The following is a 20,206-nucleotide window of genomic DNA, read 5'->3' as shown; positions in this document are numbered from 1 at the left end:
GATAATTTTTGTAGATAGTGTTTGCTTTTTACTCGATTCTTTCGAAAACAGTACATTCTATAAAAAAACTCAGGAGACCTTTTTCCAATTTTTGATTTTAGAAAAGGAATTGTTTCTCGAATAAAAGAAAGTGGATAAGTTTAACAGAAGACACCTACCTAATTCAAAGCATTACCTCATAATTCCTGAAAATAAAAAGAATTAATGTAATGATACATACTGAAGTTGAAAATAAACATTTGTTTTTTTTCAAACTTTAACACCCTGTATCTCGAAAATAAAGCTTGTTGGGATATGTGTTTATATAAACTATTTTTCATGAAAAAAGTTTTTCTATCTGACGCTAAAATTATTGAACTGAAATCTGGACCACCCCGTATATTTTGTTTGACTAGTTTATAATGTAACACCCTGCATAATTGAATAGATTAGAATTTACAAACTTGCATTGTCATTATTCGGGAATTGAAATGGGAGAATTGATGACCATAAAATTATAACCTACTCATAAAAATTACGACTTATAAATTCAAAGGCATCAAACAGATCAATTGAAACTACAATTTCAGTAGAAATCGATGAAAGAACCAATTAGATTTTCACGATCAATAGTAATTGAGTTCTCATAAATTGGTTGAAGTACTTCTCATTTTTGAAGATCCTGCAATTCAATATCGATTTTCTACAATCATTTCCATCTCCATAAACGAAAATGGCATAACAAGGCGTTCGAGTTATCTTCCTGTTCATCAAAATCAGTTAAAAATTGGAAATATCTTTGAAATTCCGGAATGCAATAATTAAAATGTTAACGAAATACCTAGGAATACCTATAGTCAGTGAAAAGCTTATAAGCTCATGGAGCAATACATTTTTCACGCGACTGTTATGCTATTTTGCCTCTATAATATTCTTTACTTGCGTTCAAAATGAAATATTCTGCATGATATGCGTAAAAACTATGTAACATTATAGTGAACGATTCAAACCCGAATAAAATCATTTTTCAGAGTTAAGAATATAGACCACCATTTTATATTATTGAATATGCCATTAAAATAATGGCAGCTCTATTAAAAAGAAATCTATCTATCAGATTCATCTACTAATAATTTGATCATGGAAGTTATTATGTGATTCTCTCTGTCTCTATCATAATTCAGTAATTCTACTTGTTTAGTATATTATATGGTGCTATGCACTATATGACCAAAAATATGAAGTTGATGTTTGCGATAATTATTATGATGATAATATTGAAATGATTGTATTATCAAAATCATTAAAATATTCAATTTGACGCTTATTTCACTTGAATATCTTCTAGTATTCATGATTGTGGAAGAAGTATTATGTATAACATTTACGAAAACCATATTTCTTGCTAATGTGATGTCTAATCAATCTTTCATATACGTATTTGTTCGGCTTCTTGCATTGAATACAATTAAATATTCTCTATAATGAAAGAAATAGTAGTGTTATTGTAGTATGAAATACATTGATTTCTAAATTGCTTCTATTCTAATTTTATTACCATGATTGTTCACATTGAGAACACTACACATCATGAATTCAATATTCAGATTCTCTAATAAAATCTTTTTTTTTTTCAGACTTAGAGCAACGATAAACATCTGCGCAGTGTCTTCCCTTCTGATAAAAAATGACCAGAAAATCTTGCTTCCCTACTGAAAACAACAGTTTTTCCCGACGTCATTCTAATATGAAGCAAATCTCTCAATGAGCCAATGATCTCAAGAATAACAGGTGGCAGGTTAGTCAACTAGAAACATGGATAAAGAGTACTATACATCTTATGCTACAGTCTCGAAGCAAAACAAATCCAACACTAGTACGCTCAAGAAACAAGACAGGAAAGTTCAACAAGAGGACGCCACGTGTTGCAAATGTTTGAGTGCCAAAACGAGGACCAATGCAAGAGCATTCTTTGCTGGTTTAGCAACGAATTTGGGTATATGTGTGTTACTTTTCGGTTATACTTTAATAGGTGAGGGATTGTAATAATTTATATAATTCTTTCTTACAAACCAACTCTGTTCTGTTATCTGCAGGTTCTATAATTTTTCTTACAATCGAAGGTGGTTCTGTGTACCAATATCAGCAGATCCTAGCTACCACTGCCAATACAGATCGAAGATCGGCCAATCAAAGTACAACTTCGAGTTTGACAGCCAGAAACGATAGAGCTAGAGCCAAGACTGTTGAAAACATTTGGGAGATCACCTATAGCCTCAATATCCTTTACAGAGATAACTGGACCAGGTATGAGGAAACTTGTGCTATGCAGCAGCTATTGAGAAAATAAAAAATTTTGTTTATTCTCTATAACCACAAGGAAATATATGTTTCGAAATTTAAGAAATTCTCTTTGGTATCAAATGAACAATTTTTTTTGCGGTAACAGGGTGTTTTTATTTCTCTAAAATTTTCACCGACAGTTATTATTTCGATTAAGTTTTCTGGCATGCGGCTAATACGATAACTCAGAAGACAAAACCTAAGAACCTGCAAATAGTAGGGTTTTAGTTGGGTTCGTTTATGATCAAAACTCAAACACACATAAAAATTCTTTGTCAATCATTCAAACATATCAATCAAAGCACTGACTTGCAGTCAGAAACCCTCGTTCATGAATGCGCCAATTGTATCCTGGAATACTACATAACTGTCTCCTCTTCATCAACATAGGTTATATGCTCGGTTATATGTGATCTTCAAGAATGCAATTGGCGCATTAATGAGAGAATGCTTAAAATCTCCTGACTATTTAGAATTATCGCAGAAGAATTTTTAAGTAAATTTTTCATGAATTTTCTATAGTGGTTAGGCTATCCACAAAAAATTTTGCATGGAACTCGAAATGACTTTTCTACATAAACATAAACATATACATAAACATAAACATGAAAATAAACATAAACATTAAAATAAAAATAAACATAAAAATAAACATAAAAATAAACATAAAAATAAACATAAAAATAAACATAAAAATAAACATAAAAATAAACATAAAAATAAAAATAAACATAAAAATGAACATAACCATAAACACAAACATAACGTCAACATAAACATGAACATAAACAAACATCTAAGGCCGCAAGATCTGAACCCGATCTAATGTGTAATCACGAAAATAAAATTTATTTTCTACTATTCTTTCTTCATTTTATATGGTTCCGATGATGTGAGGAAATAGTTATTTATGCAACAAGTGCAAAAAGTGAATGTTTATTGTACTCGACGTGAAATTGTCCGACGAGGCCGTTAGGCCGAGTTGGACAACACGTCGTGTGCAATAAACAATTTTTGCACGAGTTGCATACAACATTTTTTCTAAGTTCATGCAAAAAGCAAAAAATGATTTATTGAGGTGCGGCACTAGGTGTAGGAAAATGAAAAGCGCAACTTAAATACTTTATTATTAATATCGATTTGCATTGAAACAGGAACTAATTCGTTACGAACAATTTAACTCAAACTTTATTTTTACCCTCAATGTTGAAAGTGAATGAACAATTGGTGCAATTTTCAATATAAATATTTCGTAGTGAAGTACTTTTTAAATCCACTTCTTGATTTGTTACTGCTGTAAACGTACTAGTACTTGGTAACTGTACATCGTTATTTCCTTCGGGCTGAAATATTTGTTCGTCATGATGACACCACGTTGAAGTAGAATGACAGAAGAGTGCAATAAAAACTTTATTGCACTAGTGCAATAAAGAACTTCTTTTTCCACTAAATATAGTTCAATAAAGTTTTGCTTTTTGCATGAATGTAGAAAATAATATTTCGAATGGAGCTTGAAACTAATATTCAATATGAACTCCCGAAATCTCAACTCCATTGGTTATGTAGTCATGAAATTATTATGTCTGAGAACATTGCCGGCTCGAAATTGGAAGAAATTATGAGCGATTAATTGGGAAAACGAACGCTCGAATGAAAAAAAAAATGTTTCACTAGGTATCTTTTTTAAAAGGCATATTTCTGAAAGTATCTACTACCATTGAAATTAGGAGCAAGCACATAATAGCTTCTGACTAGAATTAATATTTTCTCGAAGTTATTCTCTTCAAACTGAAGTTTCAAATCCAAAAATCTCTTCTAATTCTGTATATTCTTCTTCAAGAAAATGATTTGTTTTCTCAGATTAGCTGCGATGGAGATCACAAGGTTTCAAGACGAGCTCATCAAAAATATGGAAGAAGAAACGGCTAAGAGTCAATCGGTTAGTAGCAGAGGGGGAAATGAAACCACAGAAGAATTCATGGAGTGGACTTTCGCCAAAGCTTTCCTGTATTCCCTGACAGTCTTGACAACTATAGGTGAGTTAAAAAAAAATTGAAATCTGAATCGAAAAAATCACTGCATGAGTTGTTTCTTTCGTTGATGAAATTTAACTAATTAGAAGGATGGAAGCTTACAATGAAAATAGTGTGAAGATATTACCAAAAGTAGAATATACAGGATGCGGAATTTAACTTGAGACAGTAAATTATCTCATGAACTATGTACTCAAGAAAATATTATTTTATATAGAAATTGTTAGGTATCAAGGAGGACAGAAAATGAACAAATTTTTTTAACCTTGAAATAAAATTCAAAGTTATTTCAAGGTCAACTTGATTTTCTTAACTTTTAATTGAAACTTTTTTCATCGGATTTCAAAATATTGAACTAAATTTTATGTGAACAGTCGGGACAAAAATAATTTCAATAATGATAATTTTTTCATTAATTTTATATAATTTCAGTAACTGTTTAAAATGATAACCATGGACTTCAATACATTCATCAATTCTTTCAATGAATGATTCATTACATTGCTTCAAACTTTCTGCATCGATATTTCTGCAACCGTAACAAAATTTTGTTCAATATTTTGAAATCAAATGAAAAAAAGTTTCAAACAAAAGGTTTCTACGTTTCTATGAGGAAAAGAATCTGTACTGAAAAAATTACTTTTCAATTTGAAAAACTCAAATTGACCTTGAAGTCAAGGTCAAGGTTAAAACAAAATATGTGCATTTTGTTTCCCCCTTGATACCTTTTAATTGAAACATTTGTTCTCTTAATCACATATTTTTTGAGATAATTAATTGTCTCAAGTTAAATACCTCACCCAGAATATTATATCAAAAGGGACATATTTTTATCTTATGTTTTACTTTCGTTTGTTGGCATTTCATTGAAGAAAGCTGGTTGGGAATGTTGTGATAGCAGAGCCAAATTCTGGAGGAACCTTTCGAAATACGTAATTATTGTGGTAATGTGAATAGGCTGTATGAAATAAGATGCTTTAATGGTTTAATTCTGCAGGGTGATATAATGATGAATTGGTTACTTAAAATATTTCAAGTACATTCTGATGCTATTGTCTATTATGCTCCCCTTCGAGAATTGAATAACTTGAATTCATTCCCGCCATATTCGCTATGAGAGTCTTAACAATGCCTTTCTCACGCAGCCTGCTGCAATTGAATTTTCAATTTTCCTCAATGACATGAATATTATGGCGCTTCTTATAGGCAGTAGACAGTGAGATACGCATATTAAAAAAAAACAATGCCATCCATCAGTGATGCAAATTGATAACAGCCGCTACCAGCATATTCCATGCAAAGCATGGCATAACCTAGAAAAATTTCGAAGAAATCCATCTGAACTATCAACTCGTTAATAGTTGGTTGACAAAATATCTCGAATTAATTAATCTTGTATAGGTTAGTCATGCACTTATTTCGAGCCTTTATGGAACTGTGTTTTTGATAGCAAATTTAGATTATCTCAAATTGTGGTTGGATGCTTATAACGCCTAATAATTATCTATTTTTTTCGCATCACATTGTGTTTTCATGGGTTGGCTAGTTTGATGACAGATTCATTATTGCTCATTATGGCTTAGTCAATGAAATAAATCGAATTATAGGCAAACAACTGACTATTTTTTGAAGCTTTATATTGCTACAGTTTGGAGCCTACTATATGAACTATCCCTCTAGCTACGAAATATACAATAAGAAGTAAAAATACAAACAGAACCAGCACAAACTCGCAAAAATAGATCAGTATGGCAATAATTAATATTTAAATTATTGCGATTTGGAAAGTTTTGGTTTATTTTATACTTTTGGTGAATTTGTGTTAGTTCTTTTCGTAGTTTTATACTTTTAGTGAATTTTGCTTGTTCTTTTCGTAGTTTTTGGTCTCTAATTTGTTTTGGTATGTTTTTCAGCCTGAAGATGAGTCCATAGGCTCGACATAGTTGCAAAAGAGATTTTCAAAAAAGAAATTATAGCTGTTCAATGAACAATCGTGTCAATAAAGACTAAATATTTAGGGATGAATCAATCGCAATTCCAGAATATCAAACTTTACATGAGTACCTTTTTCCTTTTCTTTCAGATAGTCGTTGTTTATCTGCTGGTTTTACTCCTAGTACCTGTCACCTAATTTTAGTTCTTGTTTGTGATTTTCTATGTAAATTGAATTTTAATTGATTGTATTTATTTTTCACACTACTGATGGAATTTCATATACAGGGTTAGCTGTTAGAAATATTCAGAGGGACACTATAAAGATATCGTAAGAAATACAGGGTGGCTTAAAAGACAAAGTTTCGTTATTTAGGGATGAGTGTGTTGGTATGAACAGATCTGGAATATCTCCTATGGTTTCCGAGATATCTCGAAAAAAACTAAAAATCGAGATTTTCTGTACACTGTACAATTATCTCGAACGTTTTCCAAGATATGATCTCTTTACCTTTTCAACTTAAAATTGAGATAACAAATTCAAATTGGAAATAATCAAATTCAAATTTGGACTGAACACATTCAAAATGGGACAATATCTATTTCTATGTGAATTCATTATATGGACTTGCGATCCATAGGGTAAATTTAATTTTGATAATATTCTGGATTTAAACGTTTGTATAGATTCTCCTTTTTGACACACAAATATGTTTGAATATCATAGAAAAAAAGGGCAATAAATGTCGTCTCAATTTGAAATTGATTATTCCCAATTTGAATTCAGTTTTTTTTTTCCAATTTTAATTTGTTAATTATCGATTTGGATTTGTTAATTCCCAATTTGATTTTGTTAAGTCTCAATTTGAAGTTGAAAAGGTATAGTTCAAACCATTAAATCCATGAAATTTTTCGACAAAAGTGGACTACGTCCAAATATATCACAGATAAAAGGAGACAAGTGGGGTATTTCAAAATCAAAATCTCATGGAGATTATGTGGATGATATAAAAATTGGTCATTCTCATTTAAAAAACGAACCGTTTGGTATCGTGTTTCATCACTTTTGGACCAGACTGTAGAGTTAAAAAATGATTCAAGCTTTTGAGCTGAGTACTGTCGATTCCGTCAAAATTTGAATTATTCTCCTAGTCCAAAATTTTCAAGAGTTATCACCCGATCTAGCACTATTGATTCAACCCTTGTACAATTTATATATGTGTTTCTCATTAATTCTAAGAAATCGAATCGGTGTGTATCTTTATCTGCAGAATAAAATATGAATTTTGTAAATGTAAGAAAAATCTTACGAAAAATTGGACAATCTATCCTCTGAACTGAAAACTCATGTTATTAATGTGTTGAATAATTAATTGGATAATGGCTATAAACCGAATTTCGTGCAGTTATCTCTAGAAACAAATGAGTTATACAGAAAAAAATATATAAATATATTATATAAATAGTTTTTTCGAGATATCTCGGGAAATATAGGAGATATTCCAGATCTGTTCTTACCAACACACTAATTACCGCAACTTTTTTTGTAATTTAAGGCACCCTGTATTTCTAACGGTTTTCGATATCCCTGTAGTGTCCCCCTAAATAGTTCTGACCCTGTTTACTTCAAATTGTGGTCATATTTTTTTAATTCAATTATCTTTAGGTGTATGCTCCAGCAGTTGAATAAATACATTCTTTTTCAAAAAAACCGAATTGTTTTCCTGACTTTCGTTCATGCCTGTCAGACTCAACCAGACCTAAATAACCAGAACAAATAACCCAAGGAATTATTCACAGATAAACTGTCGCAACCACCGACTCAAAGTTCAGGAAGGGTTCGTTTGAAGCTTCGGAAAATTTGTCACTATGTCCTTCGAAGTGCCTGTGAAGTTTCAGGACTCGAACTGACGATCAAACAGGCTATTTTCCGCCTCTACGATCTTCCGAGTGGCAAAAACGAGTGGACCGATGTTGTGTTTGGACCGTCTCGTTTTCCTCTTCATTTTCCGCAATAACGTTCGGAAAATTCCGGATTTTTAAGGTGGTTTTGAGAGACATTAGCAGCAGAGCTTTACAGAAATTAGTTGTTTGGAGATAGTTAGTACGATTTAAACAGAAAAAAATTGTGAAAAAAATAGCTTTTCGTTTAATAATAATCATTGGCTATGTCTCTCGAGTTTCAATTGAAATGATAGCGCAATATTTCATTATATCGTAGATAAATCATAAAATGGGCATACGCAAATCATTCCAGACACATCAATATTTCAGAACATCAATATGAATATAGTGCGATATGAAATTATTGAATGCTTATTGAAATTGGATCCATTTCCATTTGAGAACTAATCCATTCAGTTAGAATAACCCTTTATTATTTTAATTAAAACAAAAGCATCAACTCTTTAACCGCTGTAGTGCAGTCCTTGAGACCGCAGCAAAAATTCGATTCGTTCTGATTAATCCTCATTTCAATCTGATTTCACCTATCACCGTCTCTTCATTACCTTTACCTCGCACAGTAGGTACCAAATTCACATGAAAGCTACACAGAAGGAATTGTTCAAAATATTAAAAAGTTTTTTCCATTTTTCAACAATGAGTCAGACGAAGACGAAGCGTCATTGGTAGAGATTCCCAGCTTGACTTGATTTTCAAGCTACTTGGCTTGACTTTAAATCAAGTCAAGCTCAAGTCAAGTAGTAGTTTTTCAATCTCAAGTCAAGTCAAGTATTTATTAATCAAGTACATACTTGAATTTTTTTAAGGTACTGTACTCAACTTTAGCATTGTGTAGTGTCACATCAAGAAAAAAATGATGAAATGAGAAGGAACCTTGCGAAAAGCACTTTATACATTAAACTATATTGAATGAAATAGAAACCAAAAATAAATCACTATAAATAAAAACAAACTAAAAAAATATGAAAAAATACAGTTTCTTGATATTGAGAAATCTCCAAGCACTGTTTGATTACATGATTAGGCTTTTAGGTTTTGCTAACTTATAACGTTGAGCTAGCAGAAGCCGCGATTTCTCTGCGAATTTGAGGATAGCTAAATTAGCCTGAAATTACAGCCTAAAATAAATCTAATGTTTTAAAGTGGTTCTGCTAGCCTCCTTATGTCTCCCCTAATATCTTTGAATATTTCCAAAAGCGAGGCTGGAAAAAATTCACAAGATAAAATAATTAAATACAGAATTATTTGAATATGACTGTTCGAGATACTAGATACAAGATACTTTTCGAAATTGGATCTGAAATACTACATATAACACGTATCTCATGAAAACGTTTTTTTAATTTTCAGATTTAGATTGTAAGGAAAGATTTAGATTTAGGATTAATCAAATCGATTCATGATCAACAATATTTTGATGCTTTTTTTACTTTTGTGATTATTTCTTCCCTTAAAATTCAGTTGTTAAACATATGCGCCTATAGTCTCATATTATAATATTATATGTTCCTCCGTCGCTAGAGCTGATACTCAAATTGTTAGATTTCTAAAACTACCAAAATCTATACTAGTGAATCTCTGCCTGATAAAAATTTCATAGAAATGCAGGAAAACTGCTAAAAAGTCACACTGGCAATCATAGATGTAACGAGGGGGATTATTGGTTGACTAGAAGAAATGAAAAAAAAAGTGTGATTAACATTTTGAAAAAAATCATAAAAATTCGAAGATTCTTCTTTTTCGAAGTGGGGGTTCACTTCCCCCATGAGTAAGTCTAGTTACGCCCAGTGGCGACGCTAGAGGGGCCAGGGGGCCGGGCTTCCCCCTAAAATTTGACATACTAAGACTAAAAAATAGCAGAACTACAATTTCGCTTTACTTTGGCCCCTGCAAAAAAAATCCGGCCCTCTCTTGGCCACCCCTGGTTTTGAAAGCTGGCGTCGCAACTGGTTACGCCCCTGCTGGCGATCACTTAAGTCATCTTGGAGCTCGGGGAACCCCCTAAGCGCTTGGACTTGCAGAAATATATGACGTGTATGTAATTCTTCATGAGCTTGATTTTTAAGTCAAGTAGTTGGTTAAAATATCAAGCTACTTGGCTTTATGAAACCCTAATCATTGCTCAAGGGCAAGCGCTATCAGCACCCCTATGGATCCGGCACTGTTGTTTCAACAATTTTATGGTATTTTAAGTGACAGTATAGATGTCAAAGTCGAAAACAATACTACTAGTAGTACTACTAATACTAAACAAAAATATTTCCTTGGTGAAGAAAAATAAAATTCATCGACATATATAAAAACTGCAATAGAATGGGCTAGTTGCACCATTTGCCTAAACATTGATCGAAAATTTAAACATTGATTACTCTGATTTCTTAAGAGAAATCAGAAATTAATCGATGTTTAAATTTTAATCAATGTTTAGGCAAATGGTGCAACTGGTCATAAGAATCTTATAAGGGATTACTATAAATGGATAAGTAATACGTTCAATGAGAACGATAGAAATTCGATAGAGGCTATTTTGTATTGACCAGATGATACTTGAACAACGCGGACCTATATTCTATACTCACATCTCAGGTGTGAAAAAAATAGTTTGAATCCTTTTCAAGAATGACCTATTTTCAACACTTGAAAATCATAAAAATGATTCATTTTCAATGTAAGTATGGAAAAAATACTAATGGTAACCTTTGAAACGCTATCTGCAGTGAAAAATGGTCCACTATGGTTTTGCTACCTCATATACATAGATCACTTCCTCCAAAAAACTAAGAAGCAGTGTTGTTTCGTAGTAAATATCGCCCGACCTTTTTTTATGGTTTGCTTGAATTGCTGAAGTTTGTTGAATATTTACTCAACCTGTATAATGACAAGAAGAAGAAAGGATCCTGCTTGTAAATTTCGTTTGAATTACATTAATGTTAGAGTTAAAGGCATAATGTATGGTGATATTAAACGGGTTATATTCTTTCTTTCTATTCATCCAAGCAACTTTCATCATTTTCGTTCATAACTCGCTGTATAGTCTCAGAGCGTCCAATACTTCGGAGTATTTCCATTTAACCGAAATATCTTTTTGTAAATATCGTCAAATCTCCTTACCGATTAAAAGAACGGAAAATTCCCTCCAAGCCCTCTCAAAGCCTCATAAAGCCGCATTTACCCTACTCTCGAATTTTTAAAAAGCTGGACGACCTGTGCGTCGCTTCGCTCTCTCTTCTTACCGACAAAAAAAAGACCACCGCCCAAGCACAGAGTTGGTTCAGGCGCGACCTACCTATACAAGAGGACGCAAAAATGTAAGATACGTATTAAGGTCACGGACCAAGACCGCTCTCGTATGGTTAGTTACTAAATAAGATTGATATGTATTAATACCCGATGATGGAATCTTTCAACTGAAATTTACTCCATCTGTTTTTAATGGGAAACCCTCTGTAGATTCACCCTTTGTGATTATTCTCAGCCAACAATCACCAAAAAAGTTTTATGATTTTATTATGTTTGCATTGATTCTTCTAGAATCACACAGATCCTCAATCAACAATGAATTGATTCATGGGAACCTAGGCATCCCAATTCCCAACCGTCTAGGTACCTCAGTTCCTCCGTCGCTAGAGCTGATACTCAAAATATTAGATTTCTAAAACTACCAAAATCTACCAGCAGATTGCTGCCTCAAAAAATTTCATGGAAATGCGGGAAAACTACTAAAAAAGTCACACTGGCAATCATAGCTGTAACGAATGGGTTGTTGGTTGATTAGAAGAAAAAAAAAGTAATTAACAATTCAAAGAGAAATCTTAACAAATTGAAAGAATCTGCTTTCTCAAAATGAGGGCTAACGCCCCTCATGAGTCAAGTCTAGTTACGCCCCTGCTGGCGATGGCTGCAGTCATCTTGGGGTTCGGGGAATCCCCTTATTCTGACTAATCGCGCATGAGCTAGCAGAATAGTTATTTATAATACAAGTGCAGAAGGCATTGATATTCTTCCACGAGTTCAAAATTCAAAAACGAGCCACGAAGTGGCGAGTTTTGGAATGAACGAGTGGTAGAATGAGCCTTCTGTACGAGTATTATACATTATTTTCTCTAATTCATTGCATTTTCATTGAAATTAATGAAATATTTCCATAAATATATTTTAGTGATTTTTGCATTGAAAAATGTTGGTTGGCAGAACTGATTTCTTTAAGGCAAATTGATGAATTGACAGATAAAGCCGTGGCGGAAAGTTCGGAGTACCAACATAGAATAATAAAATATAACCATGAAAACTGTGCGTTTCTGATATATTCTCGCACGATTTTGTTCTACAAGGTGTGGAAGAATGAACGGAATAACCACAGAATTAGAGAAATATATAACGGCGACTCGTGCGTATCAAGCTCAAGTAATATCAAGTAGCTAAAGTAGCTTAATATCAAGCCAAGCAAAAAATATCTCTGAACAACTCAAGTCAAGTTCAAGTATGTAATTTATCACGAGCTTAATTTTCAAGTCAAGTAGTTGGTTAAAATATCAAGCTACTTGGCTTGATGAATCACTATTTGAGCCATAAACCCAACCATTTTAAGGCAAAGTTAGCACGCTCAGCTGTGGAGGTGATAGGTGTACTTGACAGGGACCATTGACTTGCCTACTGAGGATTGCATCAGTGGTCACTGTATGAAACACCGCAGAAAGAGCGCAGATTAAAAAGTATAATATACTATACAGGGTATTCCACCATTGATGCGACGCTCTATTACGATCAAGCGTTGAGAAGTTTTCAATATTTTTTCGATGCAGTATCATTAGGCTCCATTAAAGTTTCCAAGATTTCCAAATTGTTTGGAAATTAATAGGGTGTACCAAAAAAGTATAAATGACAAAACATATGTTTTATCTTATGGGGCACCCTGTTTTTTATTGAATTTTCAAATTGCATCGAATAAATGAATCCAAGTTTGTTGAAACTCTTTGATAGTGATTTCTACAGTAATTTTTATGGTTTATGTGATACTCAGATCATAGAAATTAATTACTGTTTTACACGTATGGAGGTGAGTTGTTGTTTATTAATTGGGAATATTGGGATACTCTATATTTTTCGATGCGGTTTTTTAGCCGAAGATTTGTCGAAATGCATCCCGTTATGGATTGTTCAAAAATTTCATTCCTTCCATGAACAATTAAGTTTTTCGTTTTTTTGTTAGGTACACATATATGTATAAATATTTTATATTTATTTTATCATCATCATTTTTATATATTACAATTTGGCGATACTCGGGCCAAATTACGTAGGTGCGTATCCTCTCTAGGGATTACAGTATTTCGTCCCGAGATCGCTGGTGGACTCCAGGCAATCCAACGATCTCTGCCTAAGACACCCTCTCACACCATCGTGGAGAGGTGACTCTGCTGCAACACGAAAACCCCCATAAACAAACCGGGGTCGAACTAGAATGTGGCTCGAGCCCTACAACGCCATCTCTCGGGCAGACAGAGTCACTACAATAATATATGTATTTCGAGATTTAATTCAGTCGAAGAACTCAATATCTTTGAAATAGGTGACATTTTTGAAAACTGAAACTGTTGAAAAATATGGTGTCTCATTTAAAAAAACGCCAACTCTCTTCTACGTAACTAAAATGGTGATCAAATTCTATGATCTGTTATAAGAATTGTAAAAATTGATGACAAAAAACAGAAACCGAGATATAGCGAAGTATTTGAAACAGTCATCTTTCAGAAACAACTTGTAGGTAACTCGACAACTAATCAAGGTATCTATGATCAGCTTTGTGATATATTATTATTTTGAAAGAAGAGATCGGGATTGTTGAAGATTTTTTCTCTTATTCTACTAGTTCTTGAGATGCTTTCAGTGAGCATCGAATTTGGGACATCCTGTACAGTGCATCCCATTTTGGGTGAGACAGCCAGGTTTCTCGCTTGTTATTTAAGATAGAGCCTTGCGGTTTTCACGTTCCTGTCCTACTTTTTTGTGAAACTCAAGTTGGTCTAATCAGATTCTGCATAACTGTTTCCGTTCAAAAGATACAGGGTGATTTTGGAAATTGATACTTTTCGGACCCCTCCTTTATCTTCCAAATTATTAGAAATAATGCTGAGCTGAAAACTACGTCTGAATCAGAATTCTGCGTAGAATCCAGTGGAGTACTCAATTTTTTTTTTCGGGGTATGGTTTTGAAGATTCAACACAAACCTATATTTTTTTTAATGGAACACCCTATATATCATTACTTCGTTGATACTATGTAGGTAGGATGTTCAGAAATGTTAAAAAAACACTAAAACGTCAAATAATGATGATTTTTTGTAAATGGGCCATGAATTTTCTATGTTTCAATAAGAGGATTATTACTTTCGAATTTTAAAAGTAGTAGGTCATTGATGACACAAACATCCTTGTTGTTATTATGGCTACTATGCATTTGGGAGCATTGTTTTATCAAGTAGGCATTGGAGGGAAAAAACCAATCTGATCTAGCTGTCATCGCTATAAATTATTGTTATCATTATTGATTCTTCTTTTCTATGGGAAATCCATTGCCCATTAACAAGAAATCATCATTATTTGACGTTTTAGTGTTTTTTTAACATTTCTAAACATCCTACCTACATAGTATCATATATCATTTCGAAGGGAAAAAATAACGAATTCAACGAAGTAATGATATATAGGGTGTTCCATTAAAAAAAACATAAGTTTGTGTTGAATCTTCAAAACCATACCCCGAAAAAAAAAATTGAGTACGCCACTGGATTCTACGCAGAATTCTGATTCAGACGTAGTTTTCAGCTCAGCATTATTTCTAATAATTTCGGAGATAAAGGAGGGGTCCGAAAAGTATCAATTTCCAAAATCACCCTGTATCTTTTGAACGGAAACAGTTATGCAGAATCTGATTAGACCAACTTGAGTTTCACGAAAAAGTAGGACAGGAACGTGAAAACCGCAAGGCTCTATCTTAAATAACAAGCGAGAAACCTGGCTGTCTCACCCAAAATGGGATGCACTGTACAATTCACAATATGTATAATTATTGAAATCACTACAGATAAAATTTTATTTCAGAAAACTGACGAAAACGTTGAAATTCATAGACATTCTTTTTTATATTGAATAAACTCCAACCCATATGTATAAGTCACAAGACACTTTAGAAAAAACAACCTTCCAAGTTTTTCCCCAGAAGGCGCATCTTCGTTTTTCCACACCCCATTCCTATTCATTACCAAAGAACTTCGCATTACACATCCTTCGATCTCTGCGCAGACTTGTTGAACTTTTTCCACCCTTTTCTTATCTGTCCCGCTTTCTGGAAGGCGGCTTTTAGAATAGTTTTCGGTTATCTGACGGAACTTTTCCGAACTAGGACGTGGTGTCGCAGCCTTTCAAGAAAATCGAGAAAATACTGGTTCAGTCAGTTTGCCTTATCTGCACTGATTGCTGTCTACTATTGAACTCCTTCCAAGGATTCGGATTGGGGGATTCTCCTTGAGGAAGGACGTGGGATCCTGGTTATCCGTTGATGGGATTTTAAGGGATATACTGGGAGATGCTTACGATTGACGTCTCCTCACGTATAAATCTATAGGAAACGAGGTCATTCAAATGGTTTTGGGTTAGAGTTTAGGAACTTGATTTATTTGAAAAACATTATATTATTTCTAGATGAATAATACACAGGGAAACAGCTGTTTTGGTGTCGATCCTATATCAATTTGATGTCCTGAATTCAAATAAATAAATAAATAAAATAAATAAATAAATAAATAAATAAATAACGTCTTTATTCAGAGAAGCAGGATTGTAATATGCCTGGCAATCATGACATCAAGGGCGAAGTCTAGCAAGCTATTCAACTCAACCCCACAATGATGTACGAAGCCAGACTAATAATGCATAAGGTTAATGAAAATTGAAATAACGAGATGGCAGAAATAAAAGTAATATGCGATATGTGAACCAGAGAGCACCCAGCACCCCCTCCCCACCACAGCAAGGACAAAACAATCAAGAAAGAAAAAAAAAAGACATATATATAATTACACTCACATAGAAATACAAGGTCAAAGTGAATCATTGCTTATTCAGTAAAAAGTCCTTAAGTTTATATTTGAACTTATTTATATTAAGTATTTTGAAGACAGAAGGTAATGCATTATATAGTGAAATGGACTGGTAAATGTAACCTCTCGTAAACATAGCTGTTTTGTGATGTGGTAATATGAATTTATCATTATATCGCGTGGCTCTGAAGTGTACAGCACTATGCCGAACAAACCTTCGTCTCAAAAAATATGGACTACTGGGATTAACGACAATTCCATGAGTAAAGGAACCCAAGTGATATAGCCGCCTAGATTCCATATTAAGACACTTGTCCTCCTTAATCTTGTGGGAAATAGGTTCATACTTTCTCACACCGTGAATTAAACGAAAACAGGATTTTTGAACCTTCTGTATTCTCTCCTTGTCCAGTTTGATGAGGCAAGGACCATAAATGAAATCACAGTATGTGAATTGTGACAGGACAAGTGACTCGCACAAAGTTCTTTTAGCTCTAGTATCCAAGAGATGGCGGCTGTGATAAATTAATTTTAGGTTAGAGTAAGCCTTGATAAGCAAATTTTTAACATGTTCCGTGAAGCGGATATCTGTATCTAATATCAAGCCCAGATTTCTGGCCTGATCTGCGAAAGAAAGCTTTTGGGTGTCGATGACTACATTCATATTCATGGTCAAAAATTCTCTTATTCTTTTACTGGCGAAACACATAATTTTTGATTTATTGGGATTGAGTATTAAATTGTGTTCGCGTGATAATTTTTCCAGGTGACTCAAATCCTCATTAACTCTACGGGAAGCTTCTTCATATGTACCCCCAGGAAATCGGTAATATAACTGTGTGTCGTCTGCATATGCCAGAGCACTGCAATATTTGGAACTTGTTATTATATCAGATGTATATATTATAAAAAGCAAAGGCCCCAGTACGGACCCCTGAGGAATCCCAGCGAGAACATCAAAAGCAGACGACACAGTATCGCCAATCGATATATATTGAACTCTACCGGTCAAGTATGAATACATCAGTTCCACCGACTCTGGTTGGAAACCAAAATATTGTAATTTTGCGCATAACAACCGATGATTCAAGGTATCGAAGGCCTTAGTGTAATCGAGCAGGACAAGAATACTCGCTAAACCAGAGTCATACGCTTCGATAATATCACCTATTACCGTCGCAAGAGCTGTCGCAGTACTATACCCCTTTCTGAATCCACACTGAGTCTGTGGAAGCAATTCATTAATATTGAAATACTGCTCTATTTGATTACTCAGAACTTTCTCGAAAATCTTTGATAGAAGTGGTAGTATACAAATTACTCTTAAGTCAGAATAATCACGAGGATTTCTAGATTTGGGTATTGGTTTTCCCAGAGCTACCTTCCAGGAATACGGAAAGTAATTGTGTTCTATGCAAACATTTAATATATGTACAATATATTTTACTATGATTGGTCTACAATATGAAATCATCTTAAGAGTTATCCCATCAATACCTGCGGCATTACTACGAAACCCATCAATAATACTCTCAACCTCCCGAATAGTGGTCAAATGAAAATGAAACGAAGTGCCTCCAGGATGTGAATTCTTTGAATAATATTCTATTTTTGAGCTACAGTTCCGATTATGACCATTGGAAATCGAAGAAAGATAGTTCTTTAGCGATTCCGGATCGCTAAGAAAATAGGGCAAAGATGTAGATTTAGATGCACAAATGTTAAGATCTTTCAAGGCCTTCCAAGCTTTCTTAGAATTACGCCCGTCAGCTACAGAATTAAGATAGATTTTTTTTTCAGTACGTATGGCTGTGACCGTCAGATTTCTAAGTTGTTTATAAATGTTCCAGTTCTCAGGAGATCGAGTTTTTTTGAATTTCTGTAAAGCAAGGTCTCTCTGCTTCATCATAGACCTAAGGTTGTCTGTTAACCAGGGTGCTGCTGGTTTTGTTACCCTTCTGGTGATATAGGGTGCATGTTTATCGAAAGTTTCGAGGATAAAAGAATTCAAAAACTTAACCTTTTCATCAATATTTTCCTCAGATATTAAGTGAAACCAGGGTAGCCTCTCAAGATCGCATTGAAAATCTTGGATATTGAAGTTACGGAAATTACGATAGGTTATAATCTTAGGCGTCATTTTTTTCCTTTTAAGATTCAAACTTATAAAAACCAGTCTATGGTCAGAAATGTGCGACGTATCGAGCGTACCCACCCCAATCACAAGATCTTCATTACTGAAAAAAATAGGGTCGAGCAATTTTGAAGATGTTTCAGTTATTCTTGTAGGTTCATTCAAAAGCTGTTTCAACCCATATGATTCGAAACAAGTTGGCAGAGGACCAATAGATCTCATAAAATCAAAATTTAAATCACCCAGACACAAAATTTCATCAGTGGTAGGACACACAACTGATAAAATATTATCTACATCCTCTATAAACTTATTCAAGCTAAGATGAGGTGGCCGATAAAAAGCAATAACTGTCACTGTGCGAGAATTAAACCTGAATTTAATTGAAAGATATTCACAATTACCTATGTGTTGTTGAATTTCGAATTCTTCATATCTTATACCTTGCTTAATGTACGCAGCAACTCCGCCTCCTCTACCATCTCTATCACTTCTCAAAAAATCATATCCATCAATTTGAACTATATCATTACTGATACACGAAGAAAGCCATGTTTCCGTCAGGACTGCAACATCAAAATCGTTATCCAGAATTAATGTAGAAATGTCATTGAAATTATTCAGCATTGACCTTGCGTTCAAATGAGATACTTTCATTATAAATGAAAAAAGGAGCAAAATAGAATTAGCATCTATTATTTACTATCTTTAATTAATTTATTATTTAATAGCTAAGAATTGCTGCGGTGAAAGAAAGGAGGAGCCCGCGCTCCATGACTATACAAATGTCAGTCTAATATCTCTGAATAAAATTGAAATATGAAATGAATAAATAAAAAAAGTAATAACAAAATGATAATGCACCAGGGGTACCCACCAGGTACTAACCGATCCCCAAACTGCACAAGCAAAAATTAAATAAGAAATGCAAGTAGGGCTCCAATATTATACATTTTCAAAAATAGTTCTCATACATAAATACACGAAAAGAATATCATTATACTACTTTCAATGAGAAAAAATAAAAAGAAAGAAATACAAACAAAATCTAATGAATGTACAACCTGGAGTCACATTGATTAGCAAAAATTAAATAAGAAATGCAAGTAGGGCTCCAATATTATACATTCTCAAAAATAGTTTTCATACATAAATACACGAAAAGAATATCATTATACCACTTTCAATGAGAAAAAATAAAAAGAAAGAAATACAAACAAAATCTAATGAATGTACAACCTGGAGTCACATTGATTAGTCCCTTATCGCTCACAATCTTCAAAGTCCTTCAAACTCTCCCTATCTCTTATGTGCACCCTTTTACCATTCATATCACAATAGATCAAGCCATTATGAGTCCACACAGATTTTCCGAAAACTCTCTTAGTCTCCTTCAACAGCAACAAATTTTCAATAGATAGCAATTCTGTAATAAGTATTTTCGAACCTTTAAGTTTTCGTTTGTTTACAAACACCGCATCACGAGTCCAACGACGACAGAAATCAACAGCTACCGGTCGCGGTTTCTTCTTATCAGAGTTTATCTTTTTTCTTCCCACACGTTGACAGCTATTTATATCGTTCTTATAAATATCAATGCCAATCTGATTCTTAAAAATTTTACAAACATCGACGATAATATCAGATTCTGTTTCAGGAATGCCATGAACGAGTAGAATATTTGAATTTCCTTTGATTTCTAAAGCCTTCAGTTTATTTTT

The 20,206-nt window shown here is 33.6% G+C and overlaps 1 protein-coding gene across 1 annotated transcript in view; it reads left to right on the top strand.

The window, feature by feature from the left end:
- LOC123677188 (TWiK family of potassium channels protein 7) overlaps positions 1-20,206 on the top strand; it is a 109,896-nt gene that overhangs the window by 70,274 nt on the left and 19,416 nt on the right. Inside the window, exons 2-4 of the mRNA XM_045613761.1 lie at positions 1,617-2,011; positions 2,076-2,286; positions 4,183-4,358. Of these exons, the coding sequence (XP_045469717.1) occupies positions 1,795-2,011; positions 2,076-2,286; positions 4,183-4,358 (604 nt within the window). The 5' untranslated portion in view covers positions 1,617-1,794. The remainder of the gene's footprint in view (positions 1-1,616; positions 2,012-2,075; positions 2,287-4,182; positions 4,359-20,206) is intronic.

The sequence above is a fragment of the Harmonia axyridis genome, chromosome 3 (assembly GCF_914767665.1).
Source record: "Harmonia axyridis chromosome 3, icHarAxyr1.1, whole genome shotgun sequence".
Lineage (NCBI taxonomy): Eukaryota > Metazoa > Arthropoda > Insecta > Coleoptera > Coccinellidae > Harmonia > Harmonia axyridis.
Note: the sequence above shows the minus strand (reverse complement) of the source record. Positions and strands in the feature narration are given on the sequence as shown.